This window comes from Salarias fasciatus, assembly GCF_902148845.1.
Source record: "Salarias fasciatus chromosome 7 unlocalized genomic scaffold, fSalaFa1.1 super_scaffold_4, whole genome shotgun sequence".
NCBI classification, from domain to species: domain Eukaryota; kingdom Metazoa; phylum Chordata; class Actinopteri; order Blenniiformes; family Blenniidae; genus Salarias; species Salarias fasciatus.
The window spans coordinates 14,331,904-14,358,802 of NW_021941229.1; the positions used below are offsets into that span (position 1 = coordinate 14,331,904).

Consider the following 26,899-nt stretch of genomic DNA (forward strand, 5'->3'; position numbering starts at 1 on the left):
GGCCAGTCTTGATGAATGGACGCGGTGAGGCGGACTCTCCGGGTAGAGGCAGGGCTCGTTTTACGCCATCAGGCTCCGCATCAGGGCCTTGTCACTACCGGGTATAGAACCGCTGCGCGCGCCGCGCCGCGCCGCATTTCCTCCTCTCTCGTGCCGCAGACCCCGCCCCGCCGGATGGGATGTGTGGCGGTGCCTCCTCCCCATTGGTCCGGGCGGCCGTCCGTCTGCGCTTATTCCTGATTCACTGATTTGACGCCGACGGCTGCGGGCGGGACCAACTAAGAAAATTATAAGGTCATTTGAATTACGCCTGGCTGCGAGTTTATCGGCCAAAATGAAGCCCGGGGTGATATAAATGACCGTGACAATGAACGGACGATGATCGCGGGGTTAAAGTCGACTCACAGCGCCTGGTCATTTCGGAGCAGCAGCCGCAGCGGCAGCGGGTCGCGGTTCTGACAACAGGAGGGGATCCCAGTGCGTGTCTGCGAGCAGCGGCAGCGGCGGTTGGATAGCGGAGGGGCGACCGGGCTAGCCTATAAGCCGATCAAGGTGGAATCGCACACAACGGGTTTCACGTTTGAGATTTCTGCTCAGCTACATGCTGTGACGAAGTGAAACAAGTGCAAGGTTTGTACAACGTAATTTATTTTTTTTATTTTGTTTTGTTTTTCAAATGAAAACGAAAATAAAGATGCATCCGTCCCGGCCGGCCACAGCCCCGGCTGACTGTGCGCCCCCGCGATGTTCAACTGCGGGTCGGTCAGGTTTATTATTCGAAAGAAGAAAGGAAGCCAGCCCGGAGACGACTGTTTATTTCTTTTTTTATTCTCCTCTACATCCTCTTGAGCGGTTAAACCCTCTGAACGCCACTTTGACACCAGACATCGGGAGATGCGTTACGTGCGCGTGGCCAGCGTGCTCCTCCTTGAGAGAGGCTCCGCTTCTGTCACACTGTCCGTCCGTCCGCCTCTATTCGAGCCGCTGCCGCGCGCATCCCGCTTTCCCCCCCGGCGCGCCCGTTACCACGATCGCCCGTTTCAGGCATTGTCCCTCCGGTTCGCACCTGGAGGCCGCGTCTGAGGCGCACATGGCTCGATCGGCGGTGGGCTGAGCCTCCCGCTATCTGCCGTAGCCGCTACCGCAATATGATGCTACGCGTCTTGGAGATTTCCGGGTTCAGCAGCAGCAGCGGATGATGAAGCTCATTTTCCTCCGCTTCTTCCTCCTCGCTGGCTCGTCAGTGCTTCCATTCTCCTTGATATGAGACATACCCTCACTTCAGCTGCTGGAGCCATTCTGTGTAATGTAATCCTCCGCAGCTGGCGCCTGCGTTGCTTTAAAATCTCATCATCAGTTATTAAATGATCATCACAATGTACCGCGACGAACGGAATTATAGCTCCAGTTTTGCCCCTCTAATTGTGTTCACACAGCCTAATAAATATATTATGAGAAGACATGCGGGCCTATCGTTTACTGTTTAGGGTCAGCTTTCTGGTGATCAGGTGGCACTGCACACCGGTGTCAACACATGCTGCCTTTTGTTGTCTTTTGCTCTCCATAGACTCGTTTTAATTTTCGTAAAGCGTTCTATAAAGGTGCAGAAGATGATTCAAGCATTTTTCTGGCTTTTCAAATTCACTTATATGTGTTATTTGTCTAGAGTGCTAAGATATTACAGTACCATATGTTTTTTTTAACCTGTAAGTGCCTTTTTGCCCCCTTTTCTCAAATACACGGCCAATATTTTAACTGTATGTTCAACAGGGAGGCTTGTTTTGTTGGCCTTAGATGCTCCTTCCATTTATTGTCAATTCCATCAGGATTTGTATAAGAAATATCCATGCTTGAACTGAATGTAAGCACCCAGTTTAGTCTGCCCTGACATCCTAAACTGTTGCATGCAAGTTAACCCGATTAAGAAATCAGATTATGTCCATCTTGTATTTTAGTTCATGAGGTTCAGGATAAAGTAGAAGTTTTTTATGTCCTCACTTGTAGAGCTCAGAATTACAAAGCTCATTCATGCTCTGAAGGTTGCAGCTTTATTGTCAGGGATCACAGTTCTTAAAGAAAGCAAAATTACCCCACCTCCACTAATGTGTGTGACTTGTTTTCTCACTCTTTTACTTTACCTTTTCAAGTGTGTTATAACTAGTATAATGCAAACTTTAGAATTCCTTCAATATGAATCACATCTATTTCTCCTTCATGTGGATAAGTTCACAGTCCAGTAGAGCTCAGCACAGGATGTGTAAACAAAATCACAGCGGATAACATTCTTGTTTTAAGAACTGCTTGAAAGATGCCGGGTCAAGATTTCTCCCCATTTACCACATGTAACCTTTCTCCTACTGAACTGATGTTTGTGATTCGTAGTGATGATCTGTAACCTTCGGGCTTTTATCTGTATCTATTTCCATGCGTGTGCATATTTGCAGGATGATGCGTCTAGCATGCTGCACGGCCCTGCTGTTTGTGTTGCGACTGCTGGTGGGCCTGCCGTGGTACCAAGTTCTTCCAGCCATCCTGATCTTCTATCTGGGAAGCGGAGGATGGAGCTTTCTGCAGATTTTTGCCAAAACAGTTGGCAGAGACTTACAGTAAGCATGAAAAAATGTTGTGTGTTATAATGCCAGGATCTTCTTGTAGATGCCGATTTTACACAGACACGACCTGATTTATGATGGATTTGCTTTATTTCAGTGTAATTTGTCTTCACCATGTCCAGGCTACATGGGCTTCAGACAGTAAACAGTGATAACAAAAATGCCCACATGGCAAATACACAACATAGGATATGCTTTTGGATTTTCTGAACTTGTTATTTCTGATCACAAATTCTTAATATCCGTAGTATTTTAGTTCTGCCATACAAAACATTGCACCTCAGTTTAAACAATGAGGTCATTTCCTCACTGTGTTGATCAAACAGAATAATATATGATTGCAGCACATTTTGAAGGATGACACATTAAAGTCTGAAGCCATTTGTCAATGCCAGATCAAGTTTATTTTAGCACTAACGTCTACTAAGGCCAGAACAAAAGGAAACGGGTCTCTGTAAAAACACTCAAAGGCATTCAGACTATAAAGATTCCTGAAGATGTTTCTATTCAGGTGAAGCTGCGTGCAGGCGCCAGTGACATCAGGTTAACTTATGAGTAGAGTAGTCTTGTAAAACAGTTGCGAAAAAATTGAAAATGAGTACCTGCTGGACGCTTATACAAACCAAAGTCTGGAAATTTGAAACAAACAACTTTGATCTCGATATTCTTCACACCTGATAAGAACTGTATCATAGGAGTGGCTCAGAAGTTTGATTCAAACGTGCAAATAAAGTCTTAACAACTGTGGAACTGGTTGTCATGTTTGTAAACTTAACGATAATGGTTTTCAGTCAACTTGGCCTGACGCATTGTGTTGGCACCAAACTGGATATTCCTGTTTTAAAACCGGCCACCAAAAAAATCCCAGACAAAGACAAATGGAGAGGAAGGGGTTTCAGAGTACATGCTTTGGCTGTTTCGCTCAGTGTCAATATAGTAGCTACAATTATGAGTTTATTGTAGTGAACGTCATAGCTGTCTGTGGCAGTGTTTGAAGTATAAAGTTTAACATGTGTTGTTTGACCCAGCTGAGGCACAAAATAGATTTTCCAGAGTGACTCACTAGTTCTGATTAGTTCTGAATATTTAATGAATATCTAATGTGCGCTTGAACTGATTCCAGCCTGCACATTTTTTCAGGTTGAGTTTGGGAGGTGTGCAGCGTGTGTGCTGCTTGCTATAATTAATTTTCGTTTTAGTGAGTGAGTCATGAATGTGATTAAAGAAACCGTAAATCTTTGAATGTAATAATCTTTCCTGTACACAATCAGCTGGCATTACTTTTTTGAAATGATGAAAAAAAGATATTCAAATAGTTTGTGGATTTTTTTTGTTGTTGTTGTTTTTCCTTTGTTCACTGCACAGTTGTCTGCAACAAACATGAAAAATCTGAACCATCTGTGAAGGAAGGGTTCTGGTTATGCAGAAAAAACCCGACACTAAAAAGTTGTGCGGTGCTCAGCATGTTTTCGCTGCCATAAAAGAAACATAAAACACTTTGGCTTCCTGGTTTTTATGACTTTTCTGTAATTATTTACTTCTGAAGAAAATTGCTACTATCTGTACCTTTGGCCCATGAATGTAGAGCAATGATGGTTACCGTTCTGGAAGACTTCGTCGAGTTACTCTGCTGAGAAAATATAATAATATTTCTTTTCTAGCGTTATTTTTCTTTCTAATAGAGATAATAAATTACCTTGATTTGGAAATTGTAGATGTAGTTGAGTTTCCCACAGCTAATGATCCATTGCATATTTTCTTATAATTTCTGGTATTTTGTGTGACTGAAAAGTGACACTGTTGTTTTGTGGTCACACACTACAGTTATTTCACATGATCAAACTCTTCAGAATCAGCTGATATGTGCACAATCTCATGTCTTTGCAGTGTTTCTGAAAGTTCCCCTCGCCGTCTTTTTTTTAAAGTTCATAATCAAATGTCTTTTGGTTTCTGCTCTCAGCGCAGCGAGCGTGCTGCTGCGAGTGAAGATGAACGTCAGACGACACCTCAGAGAGAAGAACACCATTCCCAAGATATTTGCCGAAACGGTGCAGCGTCACGGCGACAAGACGGCGCTCATCTTTGAGGGGACCGGGGAGAGGTGGAGTTTCCGGCAGCTGGATGAATACTCCAACAAAGTGGCCAACCTGCTGTTGGAGCGCGGCTTCAGAGTACGTTTACCGCACACGACGGGACGTTTGAGAGAAAATGCCAGCGATCCACTAATGCTTCTCAAAGATTTGCATTCAGAATGAGGAACGATATCTCATTTCCCTTTTAAGGATGTCGGAACTGTCAGTCTGTCTGACGAAACTTCTCTCTGTCTGTTCTCTCTTAAGGAGGGTGACGTGGTGGCCCTCTTCATGGAGAACAGGTCCCAGTACGTCGGCCTCTGGTTGGGGATGGCCAAGATCGGGGTCGAAGCCGCTCTGATCAACTTTAACTTGAGACTGGAGGCCTTAGTCCACTGCGTCATAATCTCCAACGCCAAAGCCGTGATCTTTGGTTCGGAGCTGACCGACGGTAAGAGCGCGAAGGGTGGAGGAGAGCTGTGCAGTGTTAACATGAACGCAAGCATCAATTTATGCTGATGTCTGTTCTACTCCTTCCTGTAATGAGAGACGCGAGTGGCGTGGGGAGAAAGCGGCAAAGGTCATAAAAGATAAATGGTTTTTGAAGGAGGTGTCTTTTCAATATCGGACGGCGGAGCTTTAAAGGGCAGATGAATGAATGAAGTGAAGAAGAGGGAATATGAGCGATGTCGATGTCGCTGACGCGCGGCGTTCAAGGTCCTCGCTCGACAGAGTAAAGAACAGCTTGATAAACGACAACCTTAACTGATAAAAGGCAGAACAAGTGAGATATAGATACAGATAGGAAGTACGATAATCAGCTGGTTACGCAGCCAGCCACAAACATTTCACTCATTATTTTTTATTACAAGTTTTAGGTTTAGCCAGTTCTAAACCCCACAAATCATTTTCATCCGTCCATCTTCTACAGTAGTGCTAGATTTCATATTCAGACGTGACTTTAGTTTCTAAAATAGTGTGTTATGGTTATGAATATAACCAGTTGGATGTGGCATCTAAGAAGCTGTTTGCCAAATGTTTCCAAACTTTCAAAACATTTGCTGGTGGTAAAACAATCCCAGACAACGTCACTCACCTGGCATCAACATGTTAAACCGAATGTCGTACAGCAGGTTTTTCACGCTCATTTCAGTTCAAGAGTCACATGTAGTTTGACCTCAGATGGCAAAACCATAAAATGATGATGTGCTTAATTCTGAATGCAAAAAACTCAAAACGTGGTTTTACTGCAAAGATATATAGGTGTACTCTTAAATAGCAATTTTTTTTTGTTTGTTTTGTTCTTTTTTGCTAAATGTAACCTGGAATTGATTTTCATTCAAATACATGTGAATCTGATGAGTTTCTTCAGAACAATGCCAGTAAAATCCAGTTGCTTCTCAGGATGAAGGATTTCTGCTGCCTGCAATGTGCACGTTTTCACCGACTCACCTTCACATTATGGATCTGATGCTTAACTTATGTAACCTTATTCATAGATAGCTTATAGATAAGATAGTAGCTCATTGCATCACGTTGCTCAGTTAATTGTCTAGTCTTGAACTGATCTCAGTGTTTATATATCTGATCTTCTTAAAGCAGTGGCCACTTTAGAAATTGTTGCTACTTTTACTTTAAAAGTCACAGTAGTTGTCGGGTACATGGGCGTTATTTATATTTAAGGAGCCCAGCACAATGAACAGACATAATGGATCCATTTCATTCTCCTCGTTTTGGGTCCCTGCCCTCTCTGAAAAGCCCTGATCCCAATGGAAATACAGAGCAAACCAGTTTTGAGCCGTTCACTCTGGGATTGATGGTGCAGTCAATTCCACCGGATTGACCGTAGCAGTCGGTGGACCCTGAACTTGTCGTCCACTTTGTGCTTTTAAGTAATTAAAAAAACTCGGCCTTTTCGCCGCAGAGAAAACCCACAATCACAGCAATAATGAGAAACTGGGAAATTCTGTCTGTTTTAAAAACGCATGAGGCTGTTTCAGCTTGTTTCACCTTCCTTTGCATTTCTCCCTGTGACATGTCACTACTTGCGTCTTTTCTGGTTCTTCTGCTCTTGAAATCAGCGCACCTCACGCTGCATCTACTTTGTCATCGTTATCGATTTAAATTTGCACTTTCATCAGATTTTTGTGACGTGCTGTCTTCCAACAAAAGCCTGCGGAATCGACTGAATCCACTGCTGCGTGTTTGTCGTCTCTTCCAGCTGTGTCGGAGGTCCACAGCTCGATGGGGAAGGCCGTGCAGATGCTTTGCTCTGGAGACTGGGACCCCAAACGAGTTCCACAGGGAACCGAGTGCCTCGAACCGCTGCTGGCTGATGCCCCTTCCCATCTGCCCCGCCGGCCCCAACGCTGCTTCACAGGTGAGAGGGACCTCCCTGATAACCTGGAAGTTACAGTGCACAGATGTGATCGCATCCATTCTGTATTTATAACTTATTTATATTTCCAACTGCAGTTTTTCTGTTAATTTTTTTTTTTTTCAACCGTAAATTATCAGTTAACAAACATGCAAATAAACCGAAAAACAATTTCAGAGAGTAATGCCAGCAGGTAAATCAGTGAAATTATTGTGTGCAAATATATTGAGATAACATTTGGTGAAGGTTCACAGTTGATTCAAGATATCCAGAGTAATTTAGGTCCGCTGACTGAGATAATATATCCATTGTGTCGATCCACGTTTTGATAAGCTCATCTTTCCGGAGTCTCAGAGAGTTTATCTGTTCTCACTGATAAGATAGACAGATAGCTTCTTTATTGTCTGTTCCAAAATAAAAATAGAAATTCATATTTTTTCAATAATCGTATTCAAACATTAAGAACACCAGTGAATCTAAGAACACTGCACAACACGAAAAGCACAGTGGATCATTTTCCCAAACTTTCTCTATCCACACACTGCTCATTGCATTGTCAATGTTTTTATCTCATTCTTTAGATGCACGAATAAAAATGATTCTCCTCAATGTAGCCAAATTCTTCTTTTAAATAAATGCATATAAGACTTAGGTTAAAGTATTTTAGAGCATTTTTAAAGAATCACTGACAAACAATGACAATAGAATGAACTGGGATGCATTTCTAAGGTTTGACTGTAAGTAGAATAAATTATAACGGTTTTAATGATTGTGTGTATGTTATATTGCTTGAATAGGCTCAACGCTCTTTATAACAAACAATGCTCCCAATAACTGAAATACAAACATTATTTATGGAACTAAGGCTCGCTGGGTCTTTATTTGAGGGCAGTATAAAATCATTTCTTCTTCACTCTGTAACCTGCTGCATGGAACTCGACGGTGGCTCATTGCTCCAAACCACACAGATCCTGCTGTCTTGAACACTGTCAATCAGAACGCTTCAGGGTCAGATCAGTTCAATTATTTACGTTGGACTTGAAATGACTCTCAGCTCCAACAGCCTTCGTAAATAAGAGTCAACGTATTATGTAAGCTCCTCAGTCAGCTCTGTACTCGTCTCATAGGTGAGATCAGGAAAACATGTCACTGAATGTTTTAGATTTGTTCATTTTATTATTTTATAGTCCCCTTCTCTAACTGCGAATCCCTCAAACCAGTGTTTTGGAGCTTATAATGCAAAAAAAAAAAATTACATCTTAACACGTGAAGCGCTGTTGATCCGTCTGTTTCTCACTCTCCCTGTGTGTCGCCTGTTTCAGATCGCCTGTTCTACATCTACACATCAGGAACCACTGGGTTGCCTAAAGCTGCTATTGTTGTGCACAGCAGGTATGAAGGAGGCGTGCGGCTCGCTGCAGGATCCGCTGCTGCTCTCGCTGATCCATGAAGCTGTCATGTCTTCTACAAATACTGTTTCGGAGATTTACATCTAACTGGTTGCTTTTTTTGTTTCTCGTTTAATCTTTCTTTCTTTTTTTTTTCCTGGCCCACCCTGCCTTGTTTTTCAGGTACTACCGCATGGCAGCTTTAGTATACTATGGGTTTAAGATGACATCGGATGATGTCCTGTATGATTGCCTTCCGCTCTACCATTCTGCAGGTGCGTGTGTGTTTTTTCAAACCTGTAGTTTGTTTCCTGTCAAGAAAAGGTTTAGAAACCAGGTGAAACAGAAGCAGTGTTAAAAAGACAACATACCATTTGATATTTTTTCCATCTCGAATATCTTATTTACTCACCAGTAAGGTGCATACAGCTCTAGATTCCACTCTGCCTGTATGCAAACCATACTGGGCACGAGGCGGACGTTTCATTCAAATAGTTTGAGTTTGGTTGGATTCCTCGGGTTTGACTCATATTCCCACCACAAACAAACCGGGAAGTGAGGGCGACCAACCAAACGCCAGCACGTTTCCTGCTTGATTTAGGTCACTCTGAAGTCTGAAGTGAAAAACATAATTTAGAATTTTTTATTTTAAGCTATAATTATAAAAAAATAATAATCAGTGTGCCTCACAGATAATAGCACAAAGAGAGAGATTTTCTGATGGATCTAATGCACATTTTGAACAGATGACAGCAAAACTTCATCTTCTTTTTTTGTTTACAGGAAACATTGTGGGAGTGGGCCAGAGTATTATACACGGCATGACTGTAGTGATCCGAAAGAAATTCTCTGCCTCCCGTTTCTGGGATGACTGTGTCAAATACAACTGCACGGTAAGTGTGTTTTATTGCGGTTTTCTGCCAGCGACCTGCATTAGTGAGGGACAGACAGTCTGAAGTTTTTCTCGCCGTCCTTCTGCAGATTGTGCAGTACATCGGTGAGATCTGCCGGTATTTGCTGAACCAGCCGGTCCGGGACACGGAGCGGCAGCACCGGGTGCGCATGGCGCTGGGCAACGGGCTCCGCCAGTCCATATGGGAGGAGTTCATGAACCGCTTCAACATCCCGCAGATTGCGGAGTTTTACGGCGCCACGGAGTGCAACTGCAGTCTGGGCAACTTTGATAACAAGGTGAAAACATGCAAGGAGGCTGCGACGCGTTTACCAAGAAGGATCTCTAAACTAAATCTTTAAATGATATGTCTTTTTTGAATTAATGCATGGTGTTTTAGACTGTTTAAAGTTCTTGCTCAGTTCTGTGCGGGTCGCTGACCTGTCTGGTCTCCTTCAGATCGGAGCGTGCGGCTTCAACAGTCAGATTCTGCCGTTCATCTACCCCATCAGACTGGTGCGGGTGGACGAGGAGACCATGGAGCTCATCAGGGGACCTGATGGCGTTTGCATTCCCTGTAAACCCGGTGCGTTTTCCGGATGCATATCTCACACATTTTAAATACTGTCTATAGATTCATGATTTAACTCAACGATATGTTTGTAAGAGGTGAAAGACACACAGATCCCTTTAGTCATGTCTGAAACCTTTCGAGGAGCGAAATATGAACCCCTCTCTCTGTCTCTAGGCGAGCCTGGCCAGCTTGTCGGCAGGATTATTCAGAACGACCCTCTCCGGAGGTTTGATGGTTATGTGAACCAGACGGCAACGAGCAAGAAGATCGCCCGCAGTGTGTTCAAGAAGGGAGACAGTGCCTATCTTTCTGGTTAGTCACTCACACATCAAGTTTTTGTTTTTGTTTTGCTGTATTTGCTTTTGTCCACTTGAGCATCGAAGTGACCGTCTCTCACCAGGCGACGTGCTGATCATGGATAAGTTCGGCCACATGTACTTCAAGGACCGAACAGGAGACACTTTCCGCTGGAAAGGAGAAAATGTCTCGACTACCGAGGTTGAAGGGACTCTCAGCCGGCTGCTGGACATGAAAGACGTGGTCGTGTACGGAGTGGAAGTACCAGGTACCACTTCTCTCTTCTACAGTTTAATGATGGGAAGTGACATTTTACTGCTTTATACCTGAGATGAGCCGCTTTGATCATTGTGAGGACCAGAAAACGGTTATCTTCACGACCGATTAGACAAACGATCCAAACGCAAGGATGACGGAGTTTCGTTACTTTATTGGTCTGAATATAAGATAAGATGAGCCCCCTTTTTACCTTGCGGTCGCTCTCCCGCTCTGATCCGGCCCCTACACCGCATTTTATCCTCACTGCCGTCCACAGCATTTCAGACGCAGGCTTTTAAAGCCTTTGAACGGCTTGTTAACAACAATGTCCGACACCTGCAGCTCGCCTTTCATCCTCTCGGTACGATCACTAAATTGCTGTCCGCTGCTCGTACCTGACATTTCACTGGCGCAGCGAGGCGGCGGTGAACGTTCAAAAAATGCGAGTGCACTTTACATTAAAAAATCCCAAAGTGCTACAATAAAAAAACCGCTAAACAATCAGGGAAACAATATTAAAAATGAACCCAATAAAATAAAAATGGTCTCCAAGGATCACATCCATGTTCTACTTGTTTCTGAGGCCTTTTTTTGTTGCAGTTAATATACAGAACTAAAAATGCTGAATATTATATAAAAGATGACCCAACTTTTTTTTAAGACCTATTTCTAGGTGGGGGGGGGGGTCTTATTGCAGTCGGTGAGGTATGGCGTTATGCTGATTTCTTTCCATGCTGTCTACTGATCTAGATGTCAACTGTTCATTTGAAAGAAAATTCATGTCAGTACTTGTTTACATGCATGGATGTTATACATTTAAATAAGCACATTTTGGACTTTGGGTACCCTTGACAATTTAGTCCACCTCCCAGTCAAAGACAGATAACATACGGATAATAACTCTATGCAAGATACTTCAGTTTGTGGACGGAAAATAAAAATGCTTGACTGATGGTTGCCAAGAACTGTGCCGTGTTGAAAGCTATAGTTATTACAGCTGTGATCCTTGACCTGTTGTGTGTGTGTGTGTGTGTGTGTGTGTGTTAAATCCTTTAGCGTTGTCATCACTAATAAAGCAGAGCTGCAATAACTTCAGTGTTGCAAAAGACAAATGACTGACAGCTCTTCCCAATGGCTTCGATTAGATCTGATCTGTTTATTGATTTCCAAAGAAAGAAAAAAGATCATTTGAAGCTCATTGCTGTGTATTATGAAAAAGAAAGGGAAAAAAAAAAGTGAGTCCAGCAGGGCACAGCTGGCGGCGTATGACAGATACATTAACACGACATCAGATACAGTCTTCGTAGAGGATATTGTTACACAGTGAGTCTGCCGAGCCAATAAAATCTTAAAATCACAGATTATTCTTTTAATATACGAGAAGGACTCCGCACAACAGTTTTGGCCCTCACTGCACCAGCTCAACTCTCTGACCTTTAACCTCTTAGTTACCTCTGTGCGCACAGGAGCGGAGGGAAAGGCTGGAATGGCAGCCATCGCCGATCCGTCTCACTCCTCCGACCTGGAGAAGCTTGTAAAAGACATGGAAAAGGCCCTTCCTCCCTACGCCAGACCCGTCTTCCTCCGCTTCCTTCCAGAGGTCAACAAAACAGGTACAAAGCTCTGTTCGTCTTTCAGCGCTGGATTCTGCACTAACAGCACAGTTGTTTATGTAACTACTAAAGACCATTTCTTCTCTGGAATGAGTTGGCTCACAGCTTTTCCTCTTATCAAACGAGCCCGATTTCATTCAACATGAGCTGCAAATCTGCCGTGTGAATTTGTCCCAAAGATTCAATGAATTTGTTCCTCCATTCAAACTTTTTTTTTTTTTTTTTTTTAATTTCCTCCCGCAGGAACATTTAAGTTCCAGAAGACGGAGTTGCGTCGGGAAGGCTTCGACCCCACTGCAGTGTCAGACAGACTGTTCTTCCTGGACTCCAGCAGAGGGCGCTACACGCAGCTGAACGAGGAGCTGTACCGCTCCATCCTGACAGGGAAACACAAGTTGTGATGAGCAGGACGACCACTACGTCTCAGCATGCGCACACAAGCGCGCGCGCACACACTCGTACGACTACAGAAAAAGAAGACATTATTGTGTGACCCGGATAGCAGAAGATTTTTCTTTTTTTTTTCCCCCCCCCCTCCAACATACACACTCACAGTTATGAAAAGTAATAGCCATACACTTACAAAGGTGAAAAAAGCGAAATTGTCAAAACACACACATTGTATTCTAAAAAACACACTGCGGATTTCCTAAAAACCAAACTAGTGCACAGCGTACCACTCCATCGATCCATTCTGAGCGCTCCCCTGCAGCTTCTCTCGCTACCTCAGCAAACACAGAGAGAGGCACACACCCGGCAGCCAGGTCCTCTTGGTTACCTGAAGCTCTCAAACTCGCCGTCGCGTTCCACGCATTCCCCCGTTCTCACGAGCAGACAGGTAGAAGAGGAGCACAGGCCGCCCGACAAATGCAAAAACTCCAAACTCCAGGAAAACTAACTGAAAAGACGTTGTTGAAGAATGTGTATTCAGTGCATCGTGTGTGTGTGTGTGTGCGTGTGGGACTACAGAGGAACCCATGTGGACCTAAACACTCCCTTCTGTACTCGGTTATGTTGGCGAGATTAACGAAAACACTCGACGTCCACTGACCCTGCACAATCAGCCAGAAGTGACAGACCTGCGAGGCGGCGGCGCCCGGCGTCTCTCTGAGGTTAAGTTCCTAACTGTGTGTCCTCGAATCGTGTTTTTTTTTTTTTTTTTTTTTTTTGCTCAACAGAACACAATGTGAACGTAATGAAGTCTGCCAGGAATTTTGGGAAATTCGAGGAAAACCTTTTGAAGTCTAGAACAGAAAATCCAATTTGGACCAATGGTTGAAGCTGAAGGGTTTTACAGTGCAATAAGGCTCCGCTGTTCGCAGTGCAATAGTTTGTCACCTCACGTCAAAAGAGCTTTGAGTTTAAATTTCTTTGCGTCATACCAAATATATTTAATTTTTTAATACCTGCTTATTTAGAGAAATGTGGACGTTTTTATTTCATGTTGTAGAAAACTTTTTTTTTTTTTTTTTTTTTTAAATCTTCTGCTTTAATTTTATCCAAATCCGTGTTTCATGTGCTTCTGGAGACCTTCATAATGAAATGCATTTGATTCTCTCAGCTGCTGAAACTCACAGTAATGTCATCTGACAGGACTTGTTCGCGTACCGAGCTGGTTGGCAGTGTGTTTGCGTGGCCATGTCGTGCAGGCTTTGGCTTTGATTCTGTACAGTTTCTTCTAAAACATATGGAGGAGGAGGACGACGACTTGACTGAAGAGAGAGAGAGAAAAAAAAAACAAACAAAGGGCACCTGACCGGACTTGTGTTACTAACCTTTATTTGGTGCTAAAGAGGGCTGAACGATCCAAAGATTTACAGGCGGGGCAGACGGACTGGAGGGGACACGTTGATGTAGGAACGTAGAAGAAGAGGAAAAGACGCTTTGTTTGTTTGCAGCAGCTGTCATCAGAGGTTTGTAGCAGCGTGAATGAGCATCGCACACCGCTAGCAGAGCACTGTGCCTTACTGTGAGTTCGCCTCCCAGATCCACAGAGCCCACACCCCGACGCTGGACCGCTTTCACTCATTCAGCTTCTGCTTCCTCCTGTCATCTGTCCGTCCTCTCCTGCAGTAAACTCGCAAAGCTTCACGTAGACGACGAAAAATCAGCTTCTGAGATCAAAATCTCATGCTTGGATTGAACAGCCGCTTCGTCCTGCCAGGTGCAGGAGGGGTGTGTTCCTCATCCCAGCATTTCCTTGCTTTACGTTCCCTTTTTTTTTCCTAGCTGTCTTACTTCCTTCGGTTGTTACCTGGGTTGTCCTACAGATGTATCTGGCCTAAGTTCCCTTTTGCTCAGCACTTTTACTTTAAGCCTTTTTGCATTTCTGCCAACCGATCCCGTCTTTCCCATCGTGCATTCCTTCCCACCGACGGTGGCGCTCATTCCCTCTGAGCAGGCGACTCTGTTTGATGGTGGCTGCTTCCCTCAGATCTCCACTCTGCATCGCTGAACAGTGGCAGAGAGCATCCAGGATGTTCAGTAGAGTGTTCTTTTAGCTGATTCCAGTGTGTTAGACATGTTTGCTTCCTGTGTTGGACGTTAGTGTTGGGTCCAGTCTGACTGTTTTGGCCATTTTTTTTTTTTATTTTTTTTTAAGTCAATGGTTGCAGAGAGTTTCAAACTTTGTGTTTGCAGCTAGTGTCCACTCCTAGTTTTCACCCGATGCTTCAAAACCAGAGCAGAGGCGGAGGCGGGCACTTTGAAGGTCACAGTCCTTCATGATAAACACCACATGATCATCACTCCAAGCAAAAGGCTGCTAATTTATTGTCAGTGGAGAGCTATTATAAAACACCATCTACGCACTCGAACCTTTGTCACATAACCTGCTGTGTGTTGTGTGTAGTATTCATTATCCTTTGATATTTTTTGTTTCGTTCAGTTTTGTTTTTTTTCCCCTCCGTTGTGAGCGACCACAGATGAAGTTGACCTGCACTACACAGAGGCATGCCGCCATCTCCACTGACTGGAACAAGCCATTTAAAGACCAGCTGTAGTGTAGAAGACTTGTTGTTCACGTCATTTGGACTGCTTTTTAAATATCCAGCTTTTCCCAGTTTTTACATTGCACTGACTGACACAGTTTGACCTTGACGGCAGCGACCATCGAAAGCTCTGCTCACCTGTGATTTCCCAATTTTGGAGTAAAACAAAACAAAAAAAGACCAACACGACAAAGCCGCTTGATGGGACGTGAGATTTTGTTCCTGCTTCTTCTGTCCCTCACTTGTATTTATTCTTTAATGATGAGTGTGAAATGTGCTCGCGGATGTCTCGAGAGGAAAACCGAGGGGCTGACGGCGGCGATGCTGTGAAGTGTGCTGAGAACACGGTTCCGGCCGTTCCGATGCTTCTGTCTGAGGGTTGCGTTCGTCAACCCTGGGGAGGGGGAGGGAGGGGGGGACACGAGAATCAACAGCTCCACAGCAGAGCACTCTGAGGAAGATGTTTAAATTTGCATTTTTTTTTTTTTTAATGAGTTTAAATTATTATTTTTTTGAACTGTTAATTATACGTTGATTGGTTCACTTTTATGTGTGATTGATTTTGTTTTTCTTTGTGTGGAATCGTGTGGATTTGGTATATATAAAAAAAAAAGAGATGAGGGAATTCAGTATGAACGAAAAACAATCAAAGCTGTTTTTTTTGTTTTTTTTCGTTTGTTTTTTGTTTTTGGAAAGGCGCTAGGAGCCAGTCAGGGATCTGCCTTTTTTTTTTTTTTTTTTTTTTAGGAGAACAAATACTTGGAGAAAAAAAAACATTTATAGCAACAGAGACATACTCATGACATATTTATCAAATAAAAATCAGATGGCTCAACTCAATTTTACCGATCAAAAAGTACAATCTTAAACCAAGAGTATCAAATGTGGATAAAACCGGCCTGCAACAGTGTTAACTCTAAGTAAATTCAGAATAAATGGAAACAACCTTGCTTTGTTTTTTTTTTCCCCCTTCAAAATAAACGCCTGTTGATTGAGACCTTCTCTCACCCTCCCAGATCGGTTGAATTTATTGATGATATCATTTGATGGATCAGATCCATTGCTCCTTGGTCTGTAATTAAAGTTACTGTATAAATTCACCATCAAACATCACAAAGAAATGGACTGAAGTTTGTGGAAGTGAGTAACTGTGGTTCTTTGTGTGTGAAGCACCTTATGGTATCACATGACAGTGAGTCACCTCGATGATCAGACACATTTCTCTTTATCTCTTTCTTTCCCTCGTCACTCTGATCGGCACTTATCACTCAGCTTATTGCACTTTTTGTTTGTCGGTTTCCCTGCCATGGCTCCTAAATGTCTGCCTATTTGTAAGTTGTTTTTTTTTTTTTTTTAAGTTATTTATATTTTTCAGTCTTACTGCTCAGGCGGCAGCTTTCAGCCTGTGCAGAGTGTGTCCAGGAGGTCTGTGAGGTGTGCTGAGTGTGCGAGACACACACACTGATGTCCTCTTTGTCCGCCGAAGGCTCGTTGTACACATGATGTATTTCAAGAAAATGAGGTAAAAAGCAGTGCTGCGAATGGAAAATCATTAATAAAATAAAATAAAAAAAATATTTAAATTGTTCACAAGGACTGTGATTTTGAGCCACTTTTCCTGAAGTAAGTCAAATATAAATTGTCGCCTTAGAGCCACATATAGCAGCTGTTCAAATATTCAACGCAGTAAATCTGACCCTCCGCCGAACCTCACTGTGTTTTATGGATGAAAATTAAAGTTTCAGAAGTTTATTCTTAAACTTTCCTGTTCCTAAAACATGTTGGCGTCAGTCAGGGGTAAAAAAAAAAAAACGGGCCGAATAATCAGAATCTGTACTTTTTGACAGAATTAGTATCCATTCTATCTAATCTTTTAGGTCCGGTCTCAATTTGAGGTAACAGGAAATCAGAGTACCGTCAGTGAAATCTGTGTGTTCTGTGTGCTCATTTGCTTTCTTCACTGTTGGCCTATATTTACTGTTTGCACAACCCGCAACATCAATTTCAGCTTTAGTCACAATTTAGCAAGATCACACTGGTTAAACAGTCCCAGCACTGAACTGCAGTGTTCATTCACATTTCATGCTGTTACTTTATTCTGATGTCTCCGAGGACAAAACAAGTGACAAAGTGAACTGAATCACAGCATCTCTGTGACAGAATTTAGTCTTTGTGTGAGAAAATTGCTCATATTATGTGAAAGTTTCCAAATGAAACTTGGGCAACAGTCATTTGCTCCTGTGTTGACATGACTGATGATTATCACAGTTGCTGTGCAAGCTCGACTTTTTCATACATTTCAAACGTCAGTGAGCCAAATAATCTTCTACAGTGGTGTTACTGTGTTTAGAGAGGTTTAAACCTTCATTAAGTTGTGACTCACAGATCCTGTTGTGTTTATTTTCCACCCTGAACATAACTCAGCTGGTACGTTCAGTGTCATTGTGAAAATGGACATGACGTCTTTGAACAGCGTGATTAGCAAATCAAGAAAACGTTTCCCAAAAAGACAACTGTGTTTAAGTGTAAAGCAGATCATGTCAGATTTTAATGATATGTGGTTTGAAAGAGGCGTCTTCCTCCCGGTGTGTTTTCCAGCGTGAGCTCTGGTCTTGTGAAACCTTTTGTGTCTTTTCTTTGTGCGCGCAGCACATGAATCTCAGCTGACGCCGCTGGACCTACATCATGACCTGCGGAGGAGAAGCCTCTAAAAGTGAGGGGAAGTTGTTTTGGAGCCACGCAGCTCCAACACTCGGCCACTGTTCCCAGGCCCTCGGTGACGATTGGCTGGCGACCGAGTGGGTGGATCAGTTAGGAAAAAAAAAAAGCAAACACTGCCACGGGCTCTGCCACTCGATGCCTGTCTGCTGGCTGCCGACACTTCGCTTCAGGCTCAGGTCAAGCGCCCCGCTCCAACCTCTCAGCGCGCCGACTCCCACCGGTTTCTTTCTTCCCATCGCAGATATGAGGAGCGCCGTGGTCGCCGTTGCCACGGCGACGCTGTGCGTGATGATGGTTCACGCAGGTGTGAAGCCGCAGAAAGATTTCAACCTGCAGAGGGTAAGGTGAACAAAGACCAGGCTGATTCTCACAGTGAAATCAGCTTGATTGTCAAATAGAAGGAAACTTGGCTTTAATACTTCTCTCATGTTATTTATTAATTTATTTCTATATGTTATTACACAGTGTGCTGATGAGTGAAGGGTCTAAGTAGAGAAACTCCCAAAACATAAAATCACTTCAGATATCTGAAATCAAGCCGATGCTTCTGGTCCTTTCACAAGAGAATCCAAGTTTACGTTTGTTGTTGTGGACTTCTATTTGTTTGCTTTCACTGATTTGAGGCGACTGATCGACCCACCTTTATCAAAAGGTCACTTTCTTGGAAGCCTGATGTGAGTTTTTAAAAAAGAAAAGGTCTTTTTGAGTCTGCCCTGAAACTGGGTCAGCAGGTAAAATCTGTTTGCATTTTAGAGAAATCAGATCAGATATTCTGCTTGTGCAACTCAGCCAGGCCTCCAGAAAGTCATCATCTTTGTTTTTAGAAAAAAAAACATCTATTTAAAGGATTGAGGAAACGCAGTAGTTGGCAAAAGTGTTGAAAACAGTTAAGCTGTACCTTTTTCAGAGGTCGATTTGTCCTTCATTACGATAAACATGAGCACTGTAGGCTATTTTGGATAATTCCCCATAAACATGCTTTTCCTCCCTTAAATCCATGCTAAATACTGTCTTTGTTCTCCATTTAGTTCTGCAAATACACTTGCTAGTTGTTGTCAAAGCAAAACATTTTTATTTGCAACCAATATATAGTGTGTGGCTGATCTTGTACACACTGATAGAAATCACAGGATTTTATTAAATGGCATCATTTTTACCTTGAAAGCTATGTCCTTGAAATACACACCAATCGATGGATTTAAAGCTTTAAAACGGAATTCTTTTATTTCTTTTTAAATTCCTCCTCATCATATGGAGGCTTGAAACTTGTTCCTGTCACAGGGAGATAGAAGTCAGAGATCTGAAACTGGTGTGTGTGTGTGTGTGTGTGTGTGTGTGTGTGTGTGTGTGTGTGTGTGTGTGTGTGTGTGTGTGTGTGTGTGTGTGTGTGTGTGTGTGTGTGTGTGTGTGTGTGTGTGTGTGTGTGTGTGTGTGTGTGTGTGTGTGTGTGTGTGTGTTTGTGTGTTTGTTTGTTTGTTTGTTTGTTTGTTTAGTTTGCAGGTAGATGGTACCGCGTGGGCCTCGCCTACGACTCGCCGAGCTTTGCTCCATACAGAGACAAGATCAAGGCCTCCATGGGCTTCATCGCAGCGCTGCCAAACGGCAACGTTAACCTCACGATGTGGGACGCCACGTGAGTCTGGGCGCGAGGGCGGGGTCCGTGAAACGGGGCTTTTAACCGTGCACTCTTCTCTCCAAGGGAGAAGGAGAAACATTTTGCTATCTGTCGGTAGATTTTTGTTTTTTTTGTCTCATCCAATCAAAGTAAAGTAACTGACGTGGTTTTCTGTGTGTGCTCCAGTCCTGCAGGCTGTGTGGTTAAAACATACCACTATGAGAAGACTCCCGTGGCTGGACAGTTCACCTACTTCAGCACACGTGAGTCTTTTGTAGTTTGAACCTGGAAGGCGACAAGAAGATGGCATCCAGCCACATCTAAGACAATATCGTGGCTTTATATAAGACACTGTGAGCAGACATCTCCAGAGAGAATAATGAGTTGTGTACATAAACCACTTCCACCATGTTAAATATCACGGTTCTTGCTTTTGTGCTGCGTTTCCCTTGCAGGCCACAACATGGTGAAGGACATCACAGTGGTGGACACAAACTACACCGACTACGCTCTGGTCCTCAAACACAAGGTTTTTCACAGGGAGTACACACAGGTGGCTCTTTACGGTGAGACTCAGACACATAACCACAGGTTCTCGATCTAGGAACGTTTGTTTGTCACTGATGTTCACTACCGGTCCGTCTTGTTCGCAGGCCGCGCTCAGCGGGTCCACAACGACGTGATTCAGAGGTTCAAAGCCTTCGCCATTTCCCGCGGTTTCCCCAAAGAGTCCATCCTGACGCCGCCTCCAGCAGGTGGGAGCACACTGGTGCAAATACACTGATCAGCAGTAATGTTATGATCACCTCCCCGGACTACACAAGGCCTGGGAAGGTGTGCTGTGAAGAACTACAACCGAGTTAGCGCTGCTGTAAATCCTTTAAGTCCTTGGAAGTTGAGAGGCGGGGCCTCATTGAAGCTTGGCTACCAGCGACCCTGTCACTGCCTCAACACTTTTCCTTCCTTGGATCAGTTTTGATTCTGACCGACGCAGACTGGGAACGCCCCACAACAGCTGCAGTGTGTGGAGACGCTCTGACCCAGTTGTCCACTTTGGACTTTGTTAGACTTGCTTCAAGACTGTGATGAATCAAAACAAGCTGGAGATACAAAAATATAACCGAAAAATGCAAATATAGCATTCATTCTACCTCTGATTCACATAGGATTGGTGCTTTAAGTTTGTTAAATGAATGTTGCATGAATTCTGCGGAAACTCCCAGTGAGTTTTGGGTCAAAAAGCGTCTTAAAGGTGCAAATATGTAGCAAACAGCTTGAGATTTCCCAGATAAGACTGCACAGCTGTAGCGCTCACCACTGTCTAATAACAGATGCTCAAATGTCATGCAACAGTTACGTGACAACTGTGTAAAACCACAGGGAGTTCCTGATCCTCTGACAATCCTTTTGGCAGAAATGAACTTTACAAATGGAAAACAGAGCTGCTGGATTAAGATTTCAATAGAAGACCATATGGATGTGCTGAAACGTCATTTCCTAATTCTTGCACTTTCATCTGTGATTGTGAGCCTTTTCTTTTTTTTTTCTTTTTTTCTTTTTTTTAATGAAAACCAAAGTAGTTCAAATCTTTTGAACTTGCCTAGAATTATTATGCTGGTTTGAGAGGCCAGATATTTTGGCATCGTTTCGACAAATTCCATTCATAATATGTTTCAGATCAAAAGGAGGCGGCTTAACACGTCAGCTTTGAGGATAAATGTTCTGTTGCTGCCTGACACATATATATCACCCACCCCGGGTACCACGGTGTCATTCACTTCACCTGGGGGTGGTCATAATATTCTGGCTGATCAGTGTATACGCAAGCACAGATAATGAAGGGAATTAACAGACTCTTGCCTTTTTTGTTCTCTGACAAACAGATAATTGCCCAGCAGCAGCAGCAGCTTCTGGTTAGGTGAGATCATTTCTGTCCCTGTGTGGTTCTGAATGGGGACGCTCGGGTTTTAGCTCCATTCGACTTTTTAAGCATTGACTCTTTGATTTCTGTCCTTTTCTGTTCTGTCCAGGTTCTCGCACGTGCGTGAGGAGAAGGCGGCAGCGCGGACGCGATCCGGCCCTCCGCCCCTCTCTGGGCAAATATAAGTGTTGCAAATACTGATGATGGAATATATATAGATCTGCATGTTTCGTAGTGTTTTACATCATGGTCACTGCTCCGCTTTACGTAACGAGTATTTCAAAATTTGATGGTTTTAGATTATTGCTGATATTTCACTGGTGCTCTAAGGTAAACAGTTTGGACAATGTAGTGTTATGAACCATCACCTACACCTGGACCTGCTGTTTCACAGTGCTGATAATGAATTAAACATTCAGACTGGACGTTGGTGCGTGTGTGTTACAAGATGTAAATGACTGTTGTGTTCAGAAAATGATATTTACATTTTACACGTGAGCATTACCACGCTAACGGTGCTTTCAATGACAAGTGGAACATTTTGGACACCTGATAGAGAAATGAACATCCCAGTGCTATAAACTCCAAACCTCCCACCTTCAGTCTTTCTCTGCAGATTGTGTAATGGTAAGAAAAAAAAAAACATGGCTCTTTCTCACCAATTTTGAAGTCACACTTTTCAAAAAGGTAAATATCTGAGTTTCCACCATTAAAGCACCAGGAAGAAACAGGTTGAGGATGTTTTATGTCAAAAACTGTCACATTTGGAGCTTTTTCAGCTCTGAGAATGCCCCAAATACTTTTTGTGAAATAAGAAAACAACAAACTCTTTGTCGTGTTTCTATCTGCTGTAGAACCATATCCACAGTGTGAGCTTTGGCTGCCTTCACCTCAATAAAGGAGAGAAGCGTACATGTTACTGCTCATGCGTGTGTCATGAAGAGATTACGATCTCTATGTGGAGGACAGACTGGGTAGTGATGGGAAAAAAAAAGAAATCAAAAAGCAATTCAGCCTTTCTCCCAAATACTTATCAGCTTGTAATTGCCAACATGTACTGATTTGCTGCCAGTTTGTAGCTTCAAATTCTGAAGTCCAGTCATTCATCAAACAAGTAAACACACAGCGGTGTTTGCAGAGGCATGTGACAGCAAATAAAGAGACAGAACTTTGCTCCTTCTCTGGTGAGTTTCTTTGTAAAGTGGTGGGATTCCACAAAGGCCACACAGGGAGAGTGTTGGTTTGACCCTGAAAGGGGAACAAGGAAAAGCACTTCTTGGTGTTGGGTGGTCAGAAAAGGGTCACAGGATGCAGAGAGGAGTGTATGTGATGTGTGTGCTGTTCTCCTGGTCACCATGGAGCCTCCAGGTCGACAGCGTGCTTCCAGAAAATCTCAACTTCACGCAGGAAAACTTTGTTTTGAGTCAGGTGGGTGACGGTCACATTGTTCTTGTCTCTTTCTGCAGTTCTTGTTTTTTCATTCAGTCATCTTGAGAGTTTAGGAGTGAGGGTCATTTCAAATGGAGGCAAGTTTTTCCACCCTATGGCTTGGTTTAAAATGAAAAAAACAGAAAATGTCTTATGATGTCCTGTTTGAGAACCAAACAATGAAACAAATCCAGGAAATTGTCATTCAAAAGAAGCTTCCTGCTGAATCAGAATCGCAACAACTTTACTACCATTATCCGCAAAGTACATTCTGACTTGGAATTTCTTCAAATCAATACAAAAAAAGTAAGAAATATGTATAAAAGTTGTGAAATAAAAGTCCCACATAGTGCAATTATAACAGTGCAGAAGCAGATACAAGAGACTAGATTTGTGAGTCAGACGGCAGAGAGATTTTGTATTCAGGAGTCTGACGGCAGAGGAGCTGTTCGCGTGGTGAGACGTCTTGGTCTGGGTGGACTGGAGCCTCCTGCCTGAGGGGAAACCATGACTCGAGTGAGAAGGGTCAGCTGAGATTCGCCCTGCACGCCCCCGAGTCCTGGAAACATGCAGGTGTCTGAGAGACGAGAGCTTCCAGACAATCACCCTCTCAGCAGCACCAACAATGCGCCGCACTCGCAGCCTGTTTCTGTTCCTGACGGCAGCTCCAGCACACCACACACTGATGGGGACATGTGGAATCGTACCAACATTTCGGTTGGCAGCTTGAGTTTCCTCCTCAAAACCTCCTCTACTAGGCCTTCCTGGTGAGGGAGCTGATGGTGGGCTCCCAGAAACACAGTAGAAATAAAGTCGTGTTATAGTTATCAGCCCGCTTGCAGATGTTTGGACGTACTGCTAAGTTTCCATCAGATGCAGAGGCGGAGCGTGGGTCTCAGTACAGAGGGGGCGGAGCATTCTCGAGGGCCCTTATGATAGTAATTTCACCATTCAAACAATACCTCATCCTACCATCAAACAACACACTAATGCTCACTTTTATTGAGCCAAGCAAACCTATATGCTTCAGAAAGCAGAATAAAGTCACAAACCAGTTCACAAATTTGTTCTGAAGAACAAATACACATATGCACGAACACACACACAAATGCAGCCTGAGTGACAGCTGTCAATCTCAGAGCGTCCGCTGTCCATGGTGCTGAAAACTCAAATAGAAACTCACGGGCCAAACCTGTATCATCTTTGATACAGCTTAAATATAAAATGAACACAGCTGGTCTAAAATTACACAATCTATTCAGATAGATATGGACACAGCAATCTCTATCTTTTGGAATTCACTTACTGTATATTAGAAAAAAAATAGACTCGGCGGTCTCTTATAGTTGAGGGCAACACAGGCACATTCAAATAGGCAGGTGTTTAAGACCACAGCATTCTGATAAAGATAATATTTTTTGAAGGTCTCACTGACTCACCAATGGCTCCGATGTTAGGTTTTGGGTCGTACCGCTAGCGGATAGCATAGTGTTTAGCATACTGTTTAACTTCCCTCCAAAGAGTTCAGATCAAGTGCAAAGAAAAAAACTCGTTCATGCCGCACAGCCAATCAGCGCTGGCTTACAGCTCTGATGCATTCATGGACAGTCGTAATGTAAGAATTGGCAAATTGGAGCCCACAATCATATGCGTATACCTTCAGGCACACACTGCACATTTTATTATACGAATTTATTTACGAGTAAATGTGAACACATCACATGAAACGGGGCCCTATGACCTTGTGGGCCCTGGGGCGACCGCCCCCTTGCCCCCACTCTGGCTCCGCTACAGATCAGTTGTGTGTGTGCTTCCTTCAGTTCATGGGGAAGTGGTATGAGGTGGCGGTGGCGTCGACCTGCCCTCACTACACGCAGCGGAAGCGGGGGAACCCCGTCACTGTGGCGCTGGAGCTGACTCATAAGACCTCAGAGAGCAACTTCACCATGGCCGCCTCCTCTGTCAGGTCTAGATCACTGACGCTCTGCAGGACATCAGCTTTACTGCGTGTTGCACTCAGTCTGACCTTTGCAGTGTTTAACCCACATCCAGGAACGGTTCCTGTCAGGAAACGTCCACAGTTCACAGCCTGACCGACACTCCAGGACGCTTCTTCCACCATGTTGCAAGTATGATGTGTTTTTCCTGCTTTCTGTCGAAACATTTCCATGTTTAATATGTTCCCTATTATAAAGGTAACTTTAAATTAATATCCTCCCTGCAGGGTTTGGAGCAGATGTCGATTCCATTGTGGTTCGTACCAACTATAATGACCACGCAGTGATGTTTCTGCTGAGCACAGAGAAACTTTCAGAGGAAAAAACCATCATATTCAAACTTTACAGTGAGTAACCAGACCTCAGTCATAACAATCCATGCCAGACATTAAAGGTGAAATATTAATTTTTGCTTAAAAACATTCTAAATAGCTTTAAATAATAATCTAAATCCAATAAACCTATGATATAAACCATAAATTAAAAATTGCACACCATGCTGTCCCAACTTGTGTAGCACTATAATGATATTATTACTTTAGTTAGCGTAGTGGATCCCTTTTGTGTCTGTTCAACTGATGTGCAATTAATTAACCGGAGGGTCAAAACTGTTACTACCATTAGTCCAGACATTAAAAATGAACATGTTGTGCTGTCATAGAAAACGCTTGGTCTCATGGTTTTGATGAGCTGCTGTTCCTGCTCAGCATCAGTCGCATTTCTGTCTCTAACTTGTCCAAATAGCAATTCTTGAGCTCACAGCTTCACCTCTGAGTTTAATCCACGTTTCTGTACAGTTCTACATTCTGTGTCATTTTCCCGTTTTCACTAAATTCCCATAATTTTGCTGCATAACAAATGTTTTGCTTTGCTTGACAGCACAATAAGTTTGAGTGAAATTGTCCAAATGCAAAAAATAATATGGAAACCTTCTAAATCGATCCAATCATGTAGCGTATGCACCGCGTAAACTAGACTTCATTATTACCTTCGATTTAATGAGGCCTCGTGTAGAGAGTAACTCTTATTTCTATCTCTACCTTATCAAATAAAAAGTGAAGCAATATCAAGGTTTATTGAGTAATAAATCAATTGAGAACTAAGTACCAAAACCCTGAGGCACACTGAACTTTTCGTTGATTTGAAGTTGGCACTCAAATTTTTTTTTCCCTTGACCTATTGTATATTTTACTATAAAAACACATACAAACAATGCTGCATTTCAGTATATAAAAAGATGAAAAGTCTTTAAAAATGGCGGCCCAGACAACACAACACAACACAACACAACACAACACAACACAACACAACACAACACAACCACAAAACCCAAAACACAAATACCAAGACCACAATGGAAGTTAACCCACAACGGAATTTATTGATTAGGGGAGAGTTTATTGATGCGCTGCAGCTCGATGATTGTGATTAATGACAATATCTATTTTTGTAAATCATCAATTTGGTCACCATGTTGACATTATTGTCAGAATGTTATTCATGAGCTCTGCAGTCTATGTTTTGGTTCTGATACTAAATATTGTCTGTTGTTCGCTGTGATCGCTGTGCCCTTGGGGATATCATGGGAATATCACGCCTACTTGAACACTTTGAAGGCAGATGATCTTTGATGAAGCAAGTCAGGCCTTATCTGCATGTATCATCACTCACCCCTCAGGGTTGACTTCCAGCTTTTTGCTGCTGTGTTGTGGCGTTGAACCTTCTCAACCTCCGTACCTGATGCACTACGCAAATATCAGAACTGTCCTCCTCTTCAGGTAGATCTGTGGATGTGAGTCCTGCTGTGCTGGAAGACTTTAAAACACTGATTCGACTACATGGAATGAATGAAGGCGCAGTCATTGTAAATCAGTATGAAGGTAAAGAGACACTCGTTTTGAATTCATTCATGTTTTGCGAGATGAAGCTGTCATACGGCCTCTCTGTTTGCTCCCAGGTGAGTGTGCTGCTGGCGAGGAGGTGACTGAACCCACCACTCAACCTCAGGTAAATGCTGACAATACATGCAGAGTAATCAGTCATCTAAATCATGTGTGTTCATCATTTTACTTTTTCCTCAAATTAGTGAAAGAGAAGCCTTGATTTCATACCTGCATGTGTTACTCTTACAGGATGAAACATAA

At 43.1% G+C, this 26,899-nt stretch overlaps 3 protein-coding genes across 4 annotated transcripts; all 3 read left to right on the forward strand.

The window, feature by feature from the left end:
- The first annotated feature begins 289 nt into the window (after positions 1–289).
- Positions 290–13,500, forward strand: slc27a4 (solute carrier family 27 member 4). The gene is made up of 14 exons (XM_030084298.1): positions 290–630; positions 2,445–2,606; positions 4,573–4,783; positions 4,952–5,135; positions 6,906–7,064; positions 8,384–8,453; positions 8,633–8,724; positions 9,233–9,342; positions 9,431–9,640; positions 9,801–9,927; positions 10,090–10,227; positions 10,316–10,480; positions 11,937–12,083; positions 12,327–13,500. The coding sequence occupies exons 2-14, from the start codon at positions 2,446–2,448 to the stop codon at positions 12,482–12,484; spliced, it is 1,932 nt and encodes a 643-aa protein (XP_029940158.1). The 5' UTR covers positions 290–630; position 2,445; the 3' UTR covers positions 12,485–13,500.
- Positions 13,501–17,930: 4,430 nt separating this feature from the next.
- Positions 17,931–22,039, forward strand: ptgdsa (prostaglandin D2 synthase a). Of its 2 annotated transcripts, XM_030084300.1 has the most exons (7): positions 17,931–18,133; positions 19,288–19,427; positions 19,596–19,672; positions 19,865–19,975; positions 20,063–20,164; positions 21,293–21,327; positions 21,440–22,039. In XM_030084300.1, the coding sequence occupies exons 1-6, from the start codon at positions 18,038–18,040 to the stop codon at positions 21,325–21,327; spliced, it is 561 nt and encodes a 186-aa protein (XP_029940160.1). In that variant the 5' UTR covers positions 17,931–18,037; the 3' UTR covers positions 21,440–22,039. The 2 variants fall into 2 exon arrangements, with proteins under 2 accessions (XP_029940160.1, XP_029940159.1); XM_030084299.1 differs by lacking the exon at positions 21,293–21,327.
- Positions 22,040–22,621: 582 nt separating this feature from the next.
- On the forward strand, positions 22,622–26,899 carry LOC115383441 (protein AMBP-like). The gene is made up of 7 exons (XM_030085622.1): positions 22,622–22,758; positions 24,579–24,724; positions 24,811–24,887; positions 24,983–25,102; positions 26,534–26,635; positions 26,713–26,762; positions 26,888–26,899. The coding sequence occupies exons 1-7, from the start codon at positions 22,639–22,641 to the stop codon at positions 26,897–26,899; spliced, it is 627 nt and encodes a 208-aa protein (XP_029941482.1). The 5' UTR covers positions 22,622–22,638.